This window comes from Gopherus flavomarginatus, chromosome 8 (assembly GCF_025201925.1).
Source record: "Gopherus flavomarginatus isolate rGopFla2 chromosome 8, rGopFla2.mat.asm, whole genome shotgun sequence".
NCBI lineage: Eukaryota > Metazoa > Chordata > Testudines > Testudinidae > Gopherus > Gopherus flavomarginatus.
In genome coordinates this window covers 26,381,752-26,402,232 of record NC_066624.1, presented here as the reverse complement: position 1 = coordinate 26,402,232, position 20,481 = coordinate 26,381,752, and the positions used below count along the sequence as shown (strand labels likewise).

Below are 20,481 nucleotides of genomic sequence, written 5' to 3'. Positions count from 1 at the left end.
AGGAAGATAGCATGGAGGGGTAGGGGACTGGAGGCTGCAGAGAGGTCATGGAGGATTGGGGCCCAAATGCCAGACAAGGGAATGCTAAGGCTCAACATAAATGCAGGCTGTGCCTTTGGACTGCAGGTGTCAAGAGATCGTGTCAATGCAGAGCATCATTAGTAAAAAAACAATCTTCAAGGGACATCACAATAAAGAGCAGCAAAGCAAGGGGTTCTGAGTCTTCTCCTGAACCAGGAGCCTTTGGCCCTGTCTCACCACAGCAGGAATCTAGTGGGTCCCCTTCTGGGGCTAAGAGAAGGCAGTGCTCACAAAGGAAGGCAGGGAAGCTGAAAGGAGGGGTGGTGGCTCACCTACTTGTGATGGGGGATCAGAAAGCCAGTGACTTCCACTCTCCCCGACCCCCACTCCCCAGACAAGTTTCTCACTGCCCTCCATTGCAGTGCAATTTCTTTTCAGGCAGGCACCTGAGTCAGGGCACCCATTTTCCCTGCAGCTTCCCAGACCCTATATCCTCCCTCTAGTCTAGTCAGTGGGAGTGTCACAGTGTGGTGAATCTACAAAGGACCAGAAAGTTTGTTGGGCAATCCAAGAGGCAGTGAAGAGAGTGTCTGAAATGTGGCAGAGGAAGGGCAAAGGGAATGAATAAGTGGGGAGCGATGAGGCTGCAGATCAGGGATTCTGGCTGGGTCTGGGTCCCTTAGATATGCAGGCGTGTTCTCAGAAGCGCACATTGAACTGGTGAGCTGGATGGAAGGAGGGAGTTGGCACTGACAGCCTCTGGCTTCTGTCCCCGCCTCTCCCCACCCCTGGCCCTCCCTCTCCTTAGCACATTGTTCAGAGAATAAGCCTGAAACTCTGCAAGTGCCCAGTTTGAGCAAGAGCTGTATGGTGACCAGGAGGAACTGCAGCACCGGCTGGCCAGGGATGGGACCAAACTGGGGCCCAGCCCAACACAAGGACACACATCACCTGAGGAACTGACCCGGAAACTGGGGAGAGCAGGTGAGGCTGGGCATGCGGGGAGACTGTGGAATTCATGCAGGGAGTTGTGGCAACAGGGCCAGGCTGACCCAAATGGTCATGGAGAGGTACTGCAAGAACTTGCACTAGGGTGACCAAATGTCCCGATTTTATGGGGACAGTACCAATTTTTGGGTCTTTTTCTTATATAGGCTCCTCACCCCCATCCCAATTTTTGACACTTTCTGTCTGGTCACCCTTCTGCACAAGGGAGGGGGAGGGAGAAAACCCAGATTCTGTAGCTGTATTGGAGTCCTATGACATCCTGTGATGTTTGGGGTGTGGGGTGAATTGTCATACTACCACATAACTAACCCCCTATGAACACCAGAGGCTCAGAGAGGCAAATAAACACAAGTGGGAGAGGGTCCTGCCTTGGAGAGTGGGGTTCACTCCAGAACCAGCAACCAGCAAAACAAAATCAGCTGGGGAAAACATAGGGGCAGTGGCCAAGACCAGGAAGACTCCTACTTTGAGGGGAACAAATTTCACTCCAGGGCTCACACAAGAAGTGCTCAGACACAGACTGTAACTGTTTTGAGGTTATCTTTTTGTTATCTGTGTGTACAGCACCTAACACAGAGGGGCCCTGATCCCTGATGGGGGCCTCTGGCACCACCACAATCCAAACACTGGTAATCAAACCCTCCCCAGCATGGAGTCCTGAGCTATCCCCTCCCAGCCCCATGTCCAGGCATGCAGGAGTTGGCTAACCTCAGCAGGCCAGCACACTGATACTATTCCTGCGCTAAGAGGAACCGGGCCCAAGATGGGGTCTGGGTTTTATGGGTGTTAAATAGAAATAGCTGAATAACTCACCGAAAGCAATGTGTGGTGTCACCAGGCAGAACCCTGGCTCATGTCCCAACGTGGGTCCCTGCTCACTCAACACACCGGCTAACATCACCATCTCTTCCTCCTCACCCCAACATGGCTGCCTTCTTTGCCTCTTCTAACATGGCCTCCCCCTCCTCAATTCAACATGGCCACCTCCTCACCTTCTTCCTCACCCCACATGGCCACCTTGGTGTAAGATAGACTTGCTCCTTGGACTGATCTCCACTAGCGTTGAAGACTGCACAGGTTCCCTCCTGCCTCCCCAAAAGTGTATAAAGGGTGAAATTCCCATGCATCCCATTGTATGAGGGTCTATTGGGTGGGAACACTGGCTCCTGGCATCTTTCTGCTGATAGAGAAAAGGAAAGGGCCCTCACCTCCCATCCTGCTTGGCTGAGAAACTGGGTCACTGTGGGGAGGAGCAGACTGTGTGTGGTAGTGTTGGGCTGTCTTTAGCTTCAGGGAAAGGTCCTTGGGGACCTGGCCCCACTGCACCTGTTTTTGCTGCTGCTGTGAAGGGAAGTCTCAGAGAGAAATTGGGTCATGCTCCCCTTGTGACAGAACTGTAGCATAGTGATTACAGACAAGGGGCCTTACACAGGAAGTTTTACATTACTTCCTTTCTTGTTTTGCAATTTCCTAGAGGAGTGTGGAAGACGATGATGGTGCGCTCCTCCCTACTAGACTGACCAGATAGCAAGTGTGAAAAATCGAGAAGGGGTGGGGGCTAATAGGAGCCTATATAAGAAAAAGCTCCAAATATTGGGACTGTCCCTATAAAATTGGTCACCCCAGTCCCTAACCAGATCACAGGATGACCCTGACTGGGTTTGTTCCTCAGCTGCTAAATCACTGAGATGCTTGTCTGTTTGTCAACAGCCCCCAAGTGCCCATCCCTGTATACAGTGCAATCTGCACTCCAACCCCTGGAGTGGTGGCTTAGGACACACACCCTTGCAATTTCCTGCCAAGACAGGGTGCGTCACGCAGATAGAACAGAGTATTATATCATTGGCTCCTGAAAGGAAGGAGACAGGAGCTTTGAGCTGCTAAAGGAAAATCTGGGCTCTTTACTGACAGGCTCATTCATTTTATTGACACTTTCAAACTGCCTGTATAAATATACAAACTAGGAGGCACCTGGAATAAAGTCACACGGCAGGGTTCAGTATCCTTTTCCAGCAGTGAGTGCAGGTGAAGGGAGTTTCAAAGACTCCAAGGCCAAAGGGGACCACTGTGATCATCTAGTCTGACCTCCTGTACTGCGCAGGCCACAGAACATCACCAAAATAATTCCCAAAGCAGATCTTTGAGAAAAACATCCAGTCTTGATTTAAATCTTTGCAGCAGGAATCATTTGGTGCAGGCAGTGGGAGATGGGTAGTGGAAGACATTTGTCCTGGGCAGTGGGAGATGGCAGGGCGTGGCATGGGAGAGAGGCAGCAGAATGTATTTAAAGTGGGCAGCGGGGTCTGAGCAGGGCTGGAAGTGGGTGGTGGGATACAGGCAGGGCCTGGAGCCTCAGTCTGCAGATTCCTTCCTGTGTCAAAGGGCTGAGGCCAATGCATCCCCTAGTGCCTCCACCAGCTGTAGCACTCACTATTTCTTGGGCCTGGTCTACACTACGCGTTTAAACCGATTTTAGCAGCGTTAAACCGATTTAACGCTGTACCCGTCCACACTACGAGGCCCTTTATATCGATATAAAGGGCTCTTTAAATCGGTTTCTGTACTCCTCCCCAACGAGAGGAGTAGCGCTAAAATCAGTATTACCATATCGGATTAGGGTTAGTGTGGCTGCAAATCGACGGTATTGGCCTCCGGGCGGTATCCCACAGTGCACTACTGTGACCACTCTGAACAGCAATCTGAAATTGGATGCAGTGGCCAGGTAAACAGGAAAAGCCCCGCGAACTTTTGAATTTCATTTCCTGTTTGCCCAGTGTGGAGCTCTGATCAGCACGGGTGGCGATGCAGTCCCAAATCCAAAAAGAGCTCCAGCATGGACCGTACGGGAGATACTGGATCTGATCGCTGTATGGGGAGACAAATCTGTTCTATCAGAGCTCCGTTACAGAAAACGAAATGCCAAAGCATTTGAAAAAAATCTCCAGGCTATACAGTGCTGCATGACAAGTGTAACAGAAAGCCAAAGAATCAAATGGATGCTCATGGAGGGAGGGAGGGGGTACTGAGGACTCCAGCTATCCCACAGTCCACAGCAGTCTCCGAAAAATATTTACATTCTTGGCTGAGCTCCCAATGCCTGTAGGTTCAAACATTGTCCGGCGTGGTTCAGAGTATAGCGCGACAATTTACTCCCTCCCCCCCCACGTGAAAGAAAAGGGAAAGAAATCCTTTCTTGACTTCTTTGAGTGTCACCCTATGTCTACTGAATGCTGCTGGTAGATGCGATGCTGCGGCAGTGAAGAGCAGTATCCACTCCTCTCCCCTCCCCAGTAGCAGATGGTGCAGTAGGACTGCTAGCTGTCCTTGTCATCAGCCCATGAGTGCTCCTGGCTGGCCTCAGGTGAGGCTGGCCGGGGGTGCCTGGGTAAAAATAGGAATGATTCCTGGTCATTCCCAGTAGATGATACAGAAGGGCTGGTAACCGTCCTCATCATAGCAACTGGGGGCTGAGCTCCATCAGCCCCCTCCTTTTCCTGTGTAAAGAAAAGATTCTGTACTGCCTGGACTATCATAGCAGTGGGATGCTAGGGTCCTCTCCCCTGCACCGCTTAATGTCCTGCCTGGACTGTCATAGCAGCGGGATGCTGGGCTTCTCTCCCCCACACCGCTTAATGTCCTGCCTGGACTGTCATAGCAGTGGGAGGCCGCCTCCCCCTCATTTTATCTCACTAACAAGTCACTGTTTCTTATTCCTGCATTCTTTATAACTTCATGACATAAATGAGGGGGACACTGCCACGGTAGCCCAGGAAGGTTGGGGAGGAGGGAAGCAACGGGTGGGGTTGTTGCAGAGGCAACCCCCGTGAGTGGCATGCAGCTCATCATTTCTGTGGGATCTGACACGGAGCAGCTGTGCTCTGTGATACACTGGTTCTCTAGTACACTTGCCCCATATTCTAGGCAGGATTGACTCTATTTTTAGATACCATAAAGGAGAGATTGACTCGGGGGGTCATTCTCACTTTTGCCTTTGCGCCCCTGGCCGACCTCAGCCAGGGGCACCCATGATAGCAGCAGACAGTATAGAACGACAGATAACCGTCATCTCATTGCCAATTTACAATGGCAGCAGATGGTACAGAATGACTGATAACCGTCTCTGCTATCATGCAAAAGCAAGTGAAGCTGCTGTGTAGCGCTGCAGTATCGCCTCTGTCAGTGGCATCAGGTAGACATACGGTGACAGTAAAAAAAAGAGCTGAATGGGCTCCATAGTTGCCGTGCTATGGCGTCTGCCAGGGCAATCCAGGGAAAAAGGGCATGAAATGATTGTCTGCCGTTGCTTTCCCAGAGGAAGGAATGAGTGATGACATTTACCCAGAACCACCCGCGACAATGATTTTTGCCCCATCAGGCACTGGGATCTCAACCCAGAATTCCAAGGGATGGGGGAGACTGCGGGAACTATGGGATAGCTACGGAATAGCTACCCACAGTGCAACGCTCCGGAAATCGACGCTAGCCTCGGACCATGGACGCACACCACCGAATTAATGTGCTTAGTGTGGCTGCATGCACTCGACTTTATACAATCTGTTTTACAAAACCGGTTTATGTAAAATCGGAGTAATCCCATAGTGTAGACTTACCCTCGGTCACTGTAGATTTGCATGCCTGGCCATTGCAGGGGCTGGTGCTTCACTAACAGCATTGCATGTGAGTTAGAACCATAGTGGGGAACAAAGGGGCTGCTTATGAGAGGGAGTCCATGTTGCATTGCCTGACACTGATCGTACATCTTTTTGGGCGGTCATCACTGTTCTACTCCTTACATCACCTCCCCCTCTATAGGCTCTACCCTTCTCTTAGACAGATGGGGCCCATTTCCTTCCAGAACCTGGCAATGCTGCTCCTTCTGTTGGTTATCGTCCTGCTGACCATGCAGCCATGACTACATTGCTATTTTTAGGGTGCTAGCTTGATCAAAGCTAGCATGGGTATGTCTGCCTGAGCTAGAAATTACACCTCCAGCTCCACTATAGGCATTCCTCATGTGTCAGGGCCAGGAGAAGTGACACATTCAGATGCAGTAAGCCACAGTGAAGAGGGTTCTGGGGATCACATTCTGTGCAGTGTATGGGACCTGAACCCTGCCCCTCCCCCTAATGATTGATTTTTGTTTTAGATGACATTACAAACTTGATTGATAAAGGTAATAGCAGTGAGGTAATAGACATACTTCAGTAAGGCATTTGAGATGGTATCACACAAAATCAACACACCACACATTAAACACATTAAAAACTGGTTAACTGACAGGTCTTAAAATGTAATTGTAAATGGGGAATCAGGAATGCGTGAGTGTGGGTCCAGCAGGGATCAGTTCTTGACTCTATGCGATTCAATGAACTGATTGAAAACATAAATGAACAAGGCAGGTCATTTGGATCACTTGATAAGCAGGGTGCAAGCAAACAATACGTTTTTATACATGTAAAGTCCTACATCTAGGAAAAAAGCATGCAGGCCATACTTACGGGATGGGAGATGCTATCTTGGGTAGCAGTGACTCTGAAAAGGACTTGGGGTCCTGGTGGATAATCAGCTGAACATAAGCTCCCATTGCAACATCATGGTCAAGAGAGCTAATGTGATCACTGAATGCATACACAGAAACCTTAAGTAGAAGTAGGGATGTTACCATCACCTCTGTATTTGGCACCACTGCTAGAATACTGAATCCAGTTCTGGTGTGCTCAGTTCAAGAAGGATGTTAATAAATTGGAGACGGTTCAGAGAAGAGCCATGGGAATGATTAAACAGATTCCTGGTGCTTAAGCTGTTTAGCTCAACAAACAGAAGGTTAAGGGGTGACTTGATCAGTATATAAGTATCTTCATGGGGAAAGAGAATATCTATCTTTTGTTAGACCAACTTCTGTTCGTGAGAGAGACAAGTTTTTGGGCTTACACAGAGCTGTTCCTCAGGAGCCCTCAAAAAGAGTTCTGTGTAAGCTCAATAACTTGTCTTTCTCACCAACAGAAGTTGGGCCAATAAAAGACATTACCTCACGGACCTTGTTTCTCTAATATTCTGGGACTGACTTGGCTCCAATATCTCTGCATACATGTGGACAGGAGTTTGATAAGAGAGGGCTCTTCAATCTAACAGACAAAGGTGCAACAAGATCCAAGGGTTGGAAGTTGAAGTGAGAGAAATTCAGATTAGAAATAAGATGCAGTTTGTTAACAGTGAAGGTAATTGAGCACTGGAACCTAGAGTTGTGGTGGATTTTCCATCAGGGGATGTTTCTAAATCAAGATAGGATGTTTTTCTAAAAGATTTGCTCTAGTTCTAACAGGAATTAATTCAGGGCAGTTCTCTGGCCTGTGTTATGCAGGAAGGCAGACTAGATGATCACAATAGTCGATTCTGGCTTTATAACCTATGAATCCTCAGGGCCCTGTCAAGGACACTTGAAATTGGGAGCACTTTAGGCTGCGCAGTTGGGACTGGGAGGAATCCTGGAGAATGGTTACTGAGGGTCCTCTTGACTGGATGCAGAATCCTGTTCTTGTTCTGAGCTGCTCCAAGCTGCATCTGGCCTGAGAATGTCTTCCTGCATCCCATCTGGAGGGTGCATCTTCTCATTTCCCCAGCCAGTTTCCAAGCCAATGTCAACAGTGAGAGCAAATATAGAGCTCTGGCCCCAGGATAGCACAAACCTGATAGGAGCGATTGCTGGGAGGGGCAGGGCTGAGGGAAGGGCATCAGCAGGGAGGTGAGGGTGGGGAGGCAGGGGAGTGCCCCTTGATGATGAGCTGGGCAGGGCACAGAGAGAAGCAGGGATCCCTCTCTGTGAGCTGGCAGCAGCCGTGTCATATTGGGTGTCACTGTCTCACATCTTTCTGCCTTGTGAGGAGATGAGCTTTTGGGAACCTTGTTCTGCCACTATTGTTAACACTTCTTGAAGGAGGATCTTGCCCCAGAGCAGAGGGATTCCAAATATCTCTTCCCTACCTTCTTCTCTGCCCTGGGCCTGCTCCATCCTCCTCAGTAGATGGCATCTATCTCCAATATTCATAAGGCCCATCACTACAGCATTCAAGTGTCAAACAACTGACATTTTCATGACACAGCTCTTTGTCTCTTCCCATTCCTGGAAATGTTCTTCTCTTAGGGAGATGCCATTCCTAGGGGAGACCTCAGTGAAGAGATGGTTTTTGCCCAGAGATCAGAACAGGCTCAGCCTGAGCCACTCATGGAAGATGTGCTCTACAGCTGAGGTCCCATCACCACATACACTCTGCCCTGAATTTAGTTTTGCTGAGCTCTGTTAGCCCTGGGAAGCTTTGTGTTATTCTGTTCTATATGGGAGATTCCCCAAATTACCCAGGGCAATTTCATGCCTGGTATTCTGAGTGACTCATTCCTTCAGTCCTGAAATTGGGCTCATGCACAGTGTTGGGGAGTTTCCTGTGCAGTTTTGTAAAGAGGACACATCCACTTCTTCACTCTGTGAAGGTCTGTCACCGGTGAGATAATGTTGCTGTCCCCATGGTGAATTGCAGAGTTTACAGGATTTCCATTTGTTAATCATTCCATCTGAGATAAGGAACTGTGGAATGTTTCCTCTCTCCCAGCTGTCATGACACTTTACTGCCAGGTTATGTCCACTAAGAAGAGACTTGGCACAGAAAGATGTGTCAGTTCAGAATCTGACAGTGGCTTCTCCTGTCTCAGGCTCTCTGCAGCCTCCAGGGCTAAAGGCAGAGTGAGTAGTTACTATTTATCTTAGGGTTTTATAGTGCCATCCAGATAAAATCGACAGTAAAATCCTTCCTTAGAGGTTTTTAAGGTCAAGCTTGACAAAGCCCTGACTGGGATGATTTAGTTGAGAAATGGTCCTGCTTTGAGCAGAGGGTTGGACTAGATGACCTCCTGAGGTCCCTCCCAACCCTGATATTCTATATCCATGAACAACAATAGCAAAGTCCTTAGCGAACTTCATAAAGTCTCTCACACTCCTCCCTTTTCAGAATCAAAACTCTGTAGGGTAGAGTGTGGGGTTGTTTTTCGGGGGGTGATAGTAGTGGGTAAGGGTTTGAGAATAGAAGGCGGTGTTCATATTGTGAGCACCACATAGAGTGGAAAGGCTTTCTCAAAGAGGAAGACCTTGCAGTGATTCCTCAAGATAGTCAGGCTCTGAATTTGCTTGATCACCTCTGGAAGACTGTTCCATGTATTGTGCTTCGCCCAAGGCTTTGAGATTTTCTATTGCCCCAGAGGAGTACAGCTGTCATGATGATTCATAGTTCAAAATTCGGTCCCCGATGTAGCAAATCCATTAATTTCTTTGAAAATTAGGATCAAGGCCTTAAACTGGCCTCGGAGCAAGTGGAGGGACTTGAGCACAGGCCTGATGTGCTCATGGCAGCCTATGCCATGGAGAAGGCGGGCAGCCATATTCTGTATCAGTTGGAGCCTGTGCATCATCTTGACATTCAGCTTCAGATACAATGATTTACTGTAACACAGTCTGGAGGCAACAAATGCATTGATTAGTATGGGTAGGTCCTTGTCCAGGGGGAATGGCCTAAGTTTCCTAACAATCTGAAGGTGAAAGGAGACATTTTTGGAAACTGATACTGCCTGGTTATCCAGGCTTAGGAAGGAATCAAACAAGACCCTGAGGTTTTGTACCACTCTGACCAATGGGGGCTCCATGCCTTCAATGGGAGGTGGAGACAATATCTTGGCCAGCTCTTCAAAGGGTTTTCTGTTTCCAACTATCATCCTTTTGGTTTTGCTCAGGTTTAGCTTGAATCAGTGGCTCTTCATCCAAGAGCTTATTTCTTGTAGGCATTCTGACACTTTAGTAGTGGCAGTGGTTTCATTACTTGAGGATGAAATAAACAGTTGTGTCCATGGCATACTGTTGGCAGCTGAGCCCATGAGGTCTGTCTCTCTCCCCCAGTGGTCTCCCGTAAGTAGTGAAGAGAAGTACGGATCCAGCAGGACCCAGCAGGTGAGGCCTTTGGAGAGGAAGAGCCACTACCCATCACCACTCTGGGTCTGCCAGTGAGGAATGATTGGCTTTACTGTAATGCTGAGCTGAATACTCCAGCTTTGTCACATAAGTGCGTTAGTAGCGCCTTGTGGTCCACTGTATCCAAGGCTTCAGAGAGGTCCAGCAGAGTGAGCATGGAGATCTGACTTGTGTCCATGGCCATGAGAAAATTGTCTTTTAGTGTTACTAGAGTGGTCTTTGTGCTGTGCCTTGAGCTGAACCCTGATTCTGAGCTATCCAGTGTGTTGGCTGATGTCATATGTTGGAGCTATTTTCTCAATTATTTTGTCCAGGTAAGGGATGTTGGAGACAGGATGTTAGCTGAAGAGATCTTCAGGGTCAAGTGTTGGCTATCATTGACGACGGGTGAACTATTGCATTTTCCAAGGAGTCTGGTAGGTGAGGGCACAGACTATTTCCATTAGGAGTAGGCATACTTGTTATTTTTTGGCTTGTACCAGCCAGAAGTGGCATGGATCTGTTTCATAGGTTGTGGCTCTAATATGTTTCAGGGCTTTTTGAGCTTTGGCTTGTGTGATTGAGCCAGACTCAGTCATAGACCATGAAGCAGCTAATACAAATCATGTCAGGGACGAATTTTCTGTCTCAGTTAGCTCCATAGGTATTCAGCTGATCTTATCAGTGAAGTATGCTGACAGCTCTTCACAATGGTCGATGCTGGGCTACACAGTCAGGGTTGATTAGCTGGTTCACTATATGAAATAGCTCTAATGGCCCTGATTCTGCTGAAATGATTGTTGATGAGTAGAAGGCTCATTTTGACTCTGTTACTGCAGTGGCCTGGTCCTAGAAGTGTTGTTTGTGCTGCTGGCTGAGGGATTCAGAATGTTTTTTGCATCTCTGGAGTTTGAACTTTCTGCATGTGCACCTCAACTGCTGTAGTTCATCTGTCAACCCTTGTGTCTTCTTGGTCAGTTGGGGGTGGGGGAAATGGATGGGTTGGGTGCCAATGGTAGTGGACAACAGGTGATTGTACTGTACTAACTCATTGGTGCTTTGGCCTTGTGTTTGTGTGGCTTTTCTCCGAGGGCGAGTTGAAAACCTAGGGAGTTCAGGAGTCTTCAGTGGTGGACCAGCTTTGGTTGATCATTACCATTGTGGAACGGCTCTGGTCTCTGCCTAGATGAGGTGGTGATCAGATGACGAACTATATGATGGTGATATCTCCAATATCCATTCCTAGACTGAAGATAGGCTTCAACACGTCTGGCTGCATGTGTGAGTCCAGAGACTGCCTGGGAGAATCCCATGGTTTCCACATGGTTACTACTAGAAAGAAAACTCCAACCGCTCCTTAGCAGCTGAGTGGACACAGGCCGGTCCCCACTGTTCCATTCACCCCATTTCATTCTTCCTTTCTTTCCGTATGGGACTGTTCAATAGAGCAGCTTCTGTCTGGGCAGCAAGTCAGATCTACACCACCCTTCAGTGAGGAGAGAAAGTGTTTAATGCTTCCCAGGGACACATCGGCCAAACCAAATGCCTGGTTGAAGTGGGCACCACTTCAAAATAAATCAAACTTCACCTGACCCAGGTGAAGGATCTTCTAGCCAGTAAACACTCACAGGAAGCATCTACCTTGTGCATATTCAAAAAGGAATTGATGGACGGAGCCCTGGGGTAGGACATGGCAGCTGTTTCTTTGGCCAGATTCTCAGCTGGTGTAAACTAGCATATTTCTATTGACTTCAGTAGAGCACTACTGATTTATGAACTTGAAGATATCTGATCGATCATTGGGTATTTATATCACACCCATCACAATGATTGCTGATTAATATCAACATTCTACAGCACTTTAGGAGAGGAGAGAAAGAAGAATCCTGGATCCAATAGAAACTGCAGAGGAATTTTAGGGAGGCACCAGGTTACGTAAACTAGTCAGCGGAGGGGGCTGAGAACCTGACATTCTTGTGAAAAGTATCACAGGTGGTTGAGCATTTCATCTCCTCTGGAATATCATGCCTCCCACAGCACAGTCACCTGGCATCACAGTGGGGCATTGACTTAGCATTGGCTCAGAGGGACAAGGACCCCCTGCTAAGTCCCCAGTAACATTTCCTGTAGTGTCTGAATTTCCCTGGGTGGTTTCTCAATGAAGTTATTATAACCAAAGACAATACTACAATTCTGCTGCATTCCCCACAGGAAAGCCAAGTCACAGCTTGCAGAAGTGTCCTGCATCTGGTAACAGGAGCTTCTGTGAAGGTTGCTAGACTTTCCTACTTTCTCGTTTTTCTCATCTGTTTACAGTGGAATTGGCTGAGCTCCATTTGTTAATATTTGATAGGTCCTGTCTGCCCTCTGAACTCCAGGCGTTTGCTCTCCAAGGATACTGAATATAATTTAGCTCTGTAATAAACCTGTGCAGCAATCTGCACCTTTGGTAGCTAGAGGGAAATTGCAGACAGTGTTTAGTTTGGGCTTCAAGATCCAGTTCCATCTGGAACACAAGTAAATACTGCAATCAAGAGATATGATTGACACTAGCATTGGATGTCCTGCAGGTGGAAATCTACAGCAGCCTCGTCTGCACCCTCTGCATGTCAGTCTCACTTGCATCCCAGTCCACCTGCAGGATTATTATTACTGTAGGTCCAGGAACTGCAGTCAAGGATTGCCCCATTGTACTAGGCACTGCACAGCCAAGTAATGAGAAAGCTCACAATCTACATGTCAGATAGGATACAACAGGTGGATGAAAGACAAACAGGATGGGAAGTTGCTATAACAAAATAAACAGAGGTCTGGCTACTGCAGGCTTCTGCCCTGCACCAGTGTAAACCAGCATGCCCATTACCATGCACTATCACCTTGTCTTCTTCTGAACAGGTCTACAGTTGTGAGCTATATGCAGCTTCTCTGGGCATCATGCTCTTGATGAGAAGAATGTAGCAATTTCATTAAGTCATAGATTTTAAGCCCAGAAAGTACTATTAAGACCATCTAGTCTGACCCCCACTATAACGCGGGCCAGAGAACCATACCCAATATACTCTGTATCAAGCACATAACTATAGCATGACTGTTAGAAAATAATCCAGTCTTGATTTAAAGACTTTAGGTGATGGAGAATCCACCACATCCCTAAGGATGGTGTTTCAGAGTTAATTAACCTCTCTGTAAAAAATACGCACCTTATTTCTAATTTGAATGCCTCTAGCTTCACCTTCCAACCTTTGGATCGCATTATGCCCTTTTCTGCTAGATTAAAGAACTGTCTGCTATCAGAAATCTGTCCCCCATGTGGATACTAACAGGCTGTGATCAAGTCACCTCTCAACCTTCTTTTGGTGAACTTGATAGATTGAGCTTCTTAATGCTTTCACTTAGGGCATGTTTTCCAGATCTCCAATCATTCTTTTAGCTCTTGTTAGAACTCTTTACAATTTTTCAACATTCCTTTTGAAAGGTGGACAGCAGAACTGAACACACTATTCCAGTAGTGGTCTCACTACTGCCTCATACAGCGATAATACCAGCTCCCTACTCCTACTTGTATGCCCTTGTGTATACAGCTAAGGTCATCTTTGCCCTCTTTGCTAAAGCATTGCACTGGGAGCTCATGTTAAATTGGTTACCTACCATGACCGAAGGGTCCTTGTCAGTGTCACTGCATTCTAGAATACTGTGTCCCATCATTTAATGTGACCTACATTGTTTGTTGCTAGTATGACTTGCAACTGGCTGTATTAAAATGCATATTATTCAAATGATCGCACCTTACCAAGTGACCCAGGTTAGCCTGTATAACTGGTCTGTCCCCATCGTTATTTACCAATTTTTGTGTCGTCTGAAATTTTAACAGTAGTGGTTTTAGCTTTTCTTCCGGATTATTGATAAAACTACTTAATAGCATTAGGGCCAAGAACAGAGCTCTGCAGGCCCCTGCTAGGAACACCCATGTTGGATGACTATTCCCTGTTTACAGTTATTTTGTGAGATTATCATGTAACATTTTTTAATCCATTTAATCCTCTGATGCTGCAGATGATGGTGGGAATCACCAGCCAACCAGTCCCTGGTACAACAGACAGATCTAAGTTAGTGCCCTTTACAACCAAAATATATACATTCTCCACCCCAGCCTCTGGCAAGAATCTTGCTCCCACAACAGGGCTTCAGAGACCGTTTCTGCAGGTTGCTGCTCTCAGGACAATCCATTGTGAGGGAAATTACAAGCAGGTGTCTGTAGATTCAGGTTTCAGAGTGGTAGCTGTGTTAGTCTGGTTGCTGATGAGATGCGGGGCAGACTGAGTGGCAATCCTGAGAGCACTGGGGCCTGCAGGGCACCGCTTACCCTGAGCTCCTGCTCTGGGATTGAGAGGCCAAATACTTTATTCTTGGAGTGGGCCCTGTCACCCAGTCCACCATTCACCAGTTTATGCCTTTTGGCCTTGCCCTTGATGTGACTTTGGCCTTTTGTTAACGGAGCTACACAAGTGTTGGCTTCACAGTGGAATAGGCAGTGGGGCATGGTGATAAAGCAAGTGTACCCAGATCATCCAGTGCCTGCCTGGAGCAGCTGCTTTGCTTTAGTCAGTTGCACTTTTGTCCTCTGTGACACTGGGAGCTTTTGGTGAGTTTTGTCAGTTGCCTTCTTCTGATTTCTGCCTGTGGTCCCTCATTGTAGCTGGTGTCCTGGGTGACGGGCTGCTGCCTTTCTGAAAATGCCAGGCAGGGAAATGAGCTAATTTCAAAATCTTTAGGGAGATTCTGGGGGCTGCTGAGGTGCTCAGAACCTTCTGGGGCCTGACACCCCCATAGGATGCAGCTAGTAGATGCAAGTTACTCATCTCCTGCAGGGGAGAATCAGGACTCTGGGCTGTAAATATTCTGAGATGTAAGTGGAGCCATTTTATGGCTCTTTCCCTGCCCTGGAGATTCATTTGCCAGACACACATAACCCCTGGGCCCCTGCTGTTGATGTGCTACCTGGGACATATCCCACCTGGATTCTGAGCTCACGGCTGCACTGGGATGAGACTCAGCTTTGTAATGACTCTTCTCTGTGTGGCTCAGAGATCAGTGTTCTGAAACTGGGAATGCCTCCAATTCGGGGGAAGTTGAGGCCCCTTTCAATGCTGATGGACAATGTTCTTCTAAGAGGCCCCTTTAGCTGCTCCTCAGGGATTTCTCCAGAGCAGAATGTGCCTCCAGGCGAGACTCTTTCCTCTCCAGTGACCCTGCACTCTCCTTTGTAAATCACCCCTCTGGGATTTGCAGCATCGTTGAGGACATGTTAATTAGTCTGAATCAGTTTTTGAGAGGCTGTGCTGGCATCGAGTGTGGGGCTGCTATGGCTCACAAAGGTCTCATTGTTAGGAAAACAGTGGGATTATCTGAGTAGCTGCTAGAGTTTGGGGAGGAGGGAGAGAAACAGGCTTTTCTTCTGACGCATACTTGTAGGGTCTCATAGGTGCTTTGTGTCACTCAGGGGACTTAGAAAGGAGAGTTGTCAAATCCTCCTTGGCTGGGTAAAGGTCCATAGGTGGGAGGCATTGGAAAACCCCCACAAATGATCATCAAAGCAGCAGGAGTGCCTAGGAGAGGAAGATCTGGCCCCCTGGATTCTTCATATCTGACAGCGGCTGAGATCAGTGATTAACAGATGTTTTTATTATTGCCTTTTCAGAGATTGGCTTCAGGTAATGGCCACTTCAGTGAGGACATTCCCAGCTCCAACACCTGATTTCCAGCTGACAGCAAATACCACCAGCGAAGGTGAGAAGACTTGCGTCTTCAATGAGGAGTTTAAATTCATCCTGCTGCCCATGTCCTATGGGTTTGTCTTTGTGGTGGGGCTGCTGCTCAATTCCTGGGCCTTGTGGATGTTCATCTGTAAGATGAGACCCTGGAACGCTACCACCACCTACATGTTCAATCTGGCCGTCTCAGACACTCTGTACGTGATTTCTCTCCCCACCCTGGTCTATTACTATGCTGACCGCAACAACTGGCCCTTTGGGAAGGGACTCTGCAAGATTGTGCGCTTTCTCTTCTATGCCAACCTATACTGTAGCATACTCTTCCTCACCTGCATCAGCGTGCACCGCTACGTGGGAATCTGCCACCCCATTCAGTCGCTTAGGTGGGTAAAGACCAAGCACGCCCGCCTCATCTGCGTGGGTGTGTGGTTCATTGTCATCATCTGCCTCATACCCAACCTGATCTTTGTCACCATCAGCACCAGGGGCAATGACACCCTTTGCCATGACACCACCAAGCCCGAAGAGTTTGACCACTATGTGCATTACAGCTCCTCAATCATGGCCCTCCTCTTTGGCATCCCCTTTCTGGTGATCGTTGTGTGCTACAGCCTGATGGCTAAGAGGCTTTGGAAACCCAGCCTATCTAGCTCCAATCAGAGCATCTCTTTCTACAGGAAACGCTCTATCAAAATTATCATCATTGTAATCACAGTCTTTGCCATCTGCTTCCTACCCTTCCACATCACACGGACACTGTACTATATTGCCCGGCTCTTCCAAGCCAACTGCAGGACCCTCAACATCGTCAACTTTACTTACAAGATCACACGGCCTCTGGCCAGCATCAACAGCTGCATAGACCCCATCCTGTACTTCCTGGCTGGGGATAAGTACAGGGGAAGGCTGCGTCGGGCTGCGCTCAAAATGCCCAAATCTGAGAACCCATCTACTCTAGCCCTCGTCTCACAACTCAAGAAGAATGCCAGCTACTCCATAAATGATGCCTGAAAAAAGGGGGTGAAACTGATAGACAATGGAAGCAGCAAGGAGTATTGAAAGGACTAGAGCCTAGGGAGCCAGTATGCATCTAGGCCAGAATGTAGGACCAGCATTAGGGAAGCCAGTAGAGTTGCTGGGTTAGTCTCACTCCAGAATGGAGGTCTTCTCCATCTCCTCCTAATCTCTGTGGGGAATTATTTCCCCACTGTGCTGTGTCTGCTTCTGACACATTCTGGTACCAGGTTTAACCTCTGAATGCTTTTGAACTAGGTTTACATTCCCACTCTCAGAGCATGCTCCACCCCCTTACACAGACTGAACAGCTATCTCAGAGCCAGGGATATTCCCTGTCTTGTCACAGCATGGGAGGACTGCCCAGAGTAATGCCAATGGGAGTGCAGAGAGTAGAGACCCCAACGTCCCATAAGGAAATAGAGGAGGCCAGAGGAACTGTCTTATGAAGAGCACGAGAGACCCACAGGTAGCAAATTCCCTGCTTCAGACGCAAGTGGGGGAAGAGCAGTGGGAAGGGAGGGGACACGGTGACACTTCACTGGTCAGAAGCTTAGGAACCCAGAAGCCCCAGTGCCTGAGGCTGAGAGCAAAGAGATGGAGGATTTTACCATAGGAAAGGAGCCAGCAAGTGACCACAGGCCACAAAACTGGCCTCTTGAGTCTTTTGGGAAAAGCCCAAACAGGCTGTTTCAAGTAGCCTGGGACCCTGGGCTGCTGACAAGGGAAGATCACAGCCTAGTGTCTGCAGTACAATGCTAGGGAGCTGAGGACTGAGCATAGGGCATGCTGTGTCTAATGATATGCTACATAGGGGGTCCAGGTGAGAAGAAAGGAGCCTGTCTTCCCAGGCACAGAAAACCCATACAGAGCTTCCTTCAAAGTGACCCAGAGAAAATAGAGACCCTTGCTGAAAAATAAATAGAGACAATGCTGACAAAGAAGATTATATAGCACTTTATAAACAGTAACTAAGTGACCTAATGGGGTCAACCCTGGGTCAAAGCGCAGGGCTGGGAGAGGACAGCAGGGAGCTCCCACAGCTGGGACTCAAGGCGCAGCATATACTAACTATTAAAGACAATACAAGGGTCAGACAGGAAAGGGAAGAAGAAATAACTGACCTGGATTCCTGGGCCCAGAGGCCTGGCCTTTTGCTGGCCATACTTTCAGCAGTAGGCTATCTCATGTCAGGAACCTTTCCTGACTATGCTCAGACCACGCTATGTCATAGCCTGAGTCAGTATCTGTATGGAGCAGTGGCTGCCATGCCAGCTGTGAACTCCCTGCTGGCAGAAGGATATCTCCTGGATTACTGACTGTAACTAACATCACCTCATTTGCCTTGCTTCCCTTTTGCTGTTCTAAGATGGGGGGAACTGAGTCTGAATCACAAGCAAAAGTAGCTGAGCTGCTGTTGATGGAGCAGGCACCACGCCAGCAGGCAGCCAGGGAAGGCAAGGAAGCACTTTCAGGGCACTGGTTCTAGCAATGCAGAAGAGAGACTGGGGGTGGCTCTGGCAGGATCCAGGTGATGGGGTAAGGATGCACACAGAGTTAAAGCCTGTGCAGTGGCCATGGAATTGTGTGTGTATTGTAGATGCTGTTACACGTCTCTGTCCCTTTGTGTATTGGAGGGCATGACTCACCATATAACTAACAGAGAAGGCACCATAGCACCTTTGCTCCCACCTCTCCTAGCTCCAGGTGGCTGGAGGATGGGCAGAGTCCCCAGGGCAATGAAGCCCATGAAAGCAACTAATTGATCCATGAATAAAATGTTTTCCTGAGCAATTTTCCTAGAGCCCTGGACTGTTTATTGCCACCAGGAAATCAATAAGCAGGAGAGAACTGGCATGCATGAGAATCTTTTAAATGCCTCATTGAAGGTCCATTTGGCTTAGCCAGGCTGTGACGTGTCCATTCCTGAAAGCTGAGAGAGGATGGAATGTCAGGTGACATGTCTGCCTGGGCTCAGTGGCTTGGCACATTTCCTTAGGGCCTCAGGAGAGTTCAGAGCCAGTTTCATCTCTCAGGACTCCTGGAGATGGCCAGAGTGAGTTTTCCATTGCAGTAAGAGTGGGGAAATAACTGAAGGCACAGCTTCTACCTCCTGATAGGTCTCGTAAAGGGGAAGGGTATCGGAGGGGAAGGCTCAGGTGGTTTCCCAGAGCCTCCAAAGAAGGTCTTAGATGGTTTGGGGGGCTGGTATTGTACCGGAGACTCCAAGCTCAGCATGTTTCACATCTACATTGCTCCTGCTGGGGAAATTTCCCCAGTCCCTTTAGATCTGCATTTAGTGGGCTCAAGTGTTCAGATAAAAGGTTTGAGCCTCAAGAAGAAAGGCCTATGGTAGGAAGGGGGCATTTCCCCTCCGTTTTGCTAATTTTTCCACCAGATCATACCTGAAATGGCTTTCACACACCTCAGCACCATCCACCCCTACCCCCACCATGTCTCACTGCCTCTCGCCCAACTGAGCATGGGCTTGTTCACACAAGTTCTGGCATTTCAGCCTCTGAAATATGCCCTTTAGATTCGTGGTGAGAGTCAAGAGGCAGGGAAGATTCACCACTTAATGTTCCATTTTTCTCTGCCAGATATTAGCCAAATTCCAGCAAGCATTTCTAAAGCCAGTGGAAAGCTTCCCCCAGCCCCCGACAAGTCCCTAGCGTGACCTGATGTGACATTACTGCTGACTGGGGCATGTGTGTTAGCATTTCTGCAAGGAAGCCAGGAAATTGGGAGTGTAAAGTACTTAGAGGCACTATAATAGGAAATTAACAAGCTCTTTAGAATATTTCCTTTATTAGTATTTACTTTTGAAATGTTTGCATAGCTCTATTGTTTAATTGTGTGGGCATATGGTGGTATCCGCAAGGGAGCATACAGGTGAGTGTGTAAAGTGCTCCAGCAATGATGCTGGATGATACTAATGCACTAGGTTGTAATGAATTAGATATTCCACGTTCTAGAATTCATGAGCCCAAGCCTGCCTTCTGTGCGGAGCAGAGCTGGGGCAGGACCATCTCTGCCACTGGGAATCTGAGAGGGGAGCTGCAAAGCAACCTGTTTTGTCCTCCCCACAGGATTGTGTTCATATGACTCAGGCTGGCCTCATGGGTGATCTTTGCTTTCAAAGCTGCTGTCATCTATGCCCAGGGAACAGCTCACCAGGATGCCCCTGGCCTGGGCCCAGCACTGAGAACTACCAAAGCACCAGCTTTCCCTACAGCAAAGCAAAAGCTTTAAGCTAAGGGATGGGTCTTGTGCTATCACCTTCTCTGCTTGCAGAGGCTGGGGAGTCAGGTGCAGAAGCTGCCCTCTACCCTTGAATACTCTAAGACCAGAAACAAGTTTCCTAGCTTTTTATCCTTGGTCCGGTTCTCTCACTCCTGTGCAGGGTGCTCTGCACCAGGTGCTGATGTCTCCACCTCAGAGGTCCTGAATTTCAGTGAGGCTGTGGGCATGCAAATTGCTTTGGGAGCTTTGGAAATGGAGGAAATATTACCATTGTTTCAGCCCTGTTTCCTTACAGACTTCGTGGAAAGCAGTGCCTGCCTGTGCTGTGCCCCTGATTTGCATCCTCCAGGGTTTAGTACCAGCATGTCCCACAAGCGGGGCTAATCCACGCACTACTTTGCCTCTGATACTGCAGTGTGGGTGGCCTCAGACATT

The 20,481-nt window shown here is 48.2% G+C and overlaps 1 protein-coding gene across 1 annotated transcript; it reads left to right on the top strand.

The window, feature by feature from the left end:
• The first annotated feature begins 890 nt into the window (after window positions 1-890).
• On the top strand, window positions 891-18,598 carry P2RY4 (pyrimidinergic receptor P2Y4). The gene is made up of 2 exons (XM_050965191.1): window positions 891-1,005; window positions 15,717-18,598. The coding sequence occupies exon 2, from the start codon at window positions 15,733-15,735 to the stop codon at window positions 16,798-16,800; it is 1,068 nt and encodes a 355-aa protein (XP_050821148.1). The 5' UTR covers window positions 891-1,005; window positions 15,717-15,732; the 3' UTR covers window positions 16,801-18,598.
• The last annotated feature ends 1,883 nt before the right edge of the window (window positions 18,599-20,481 follow it).

Coding starts and splice junctions, on each gene's coding strand:
- P2RY4 (XM_050965191.1), top strand. CDS start 15,733: ATGGCCACTTCAGTGAGGACATTCCCAGCTCCAACACCTGATTTCCAG.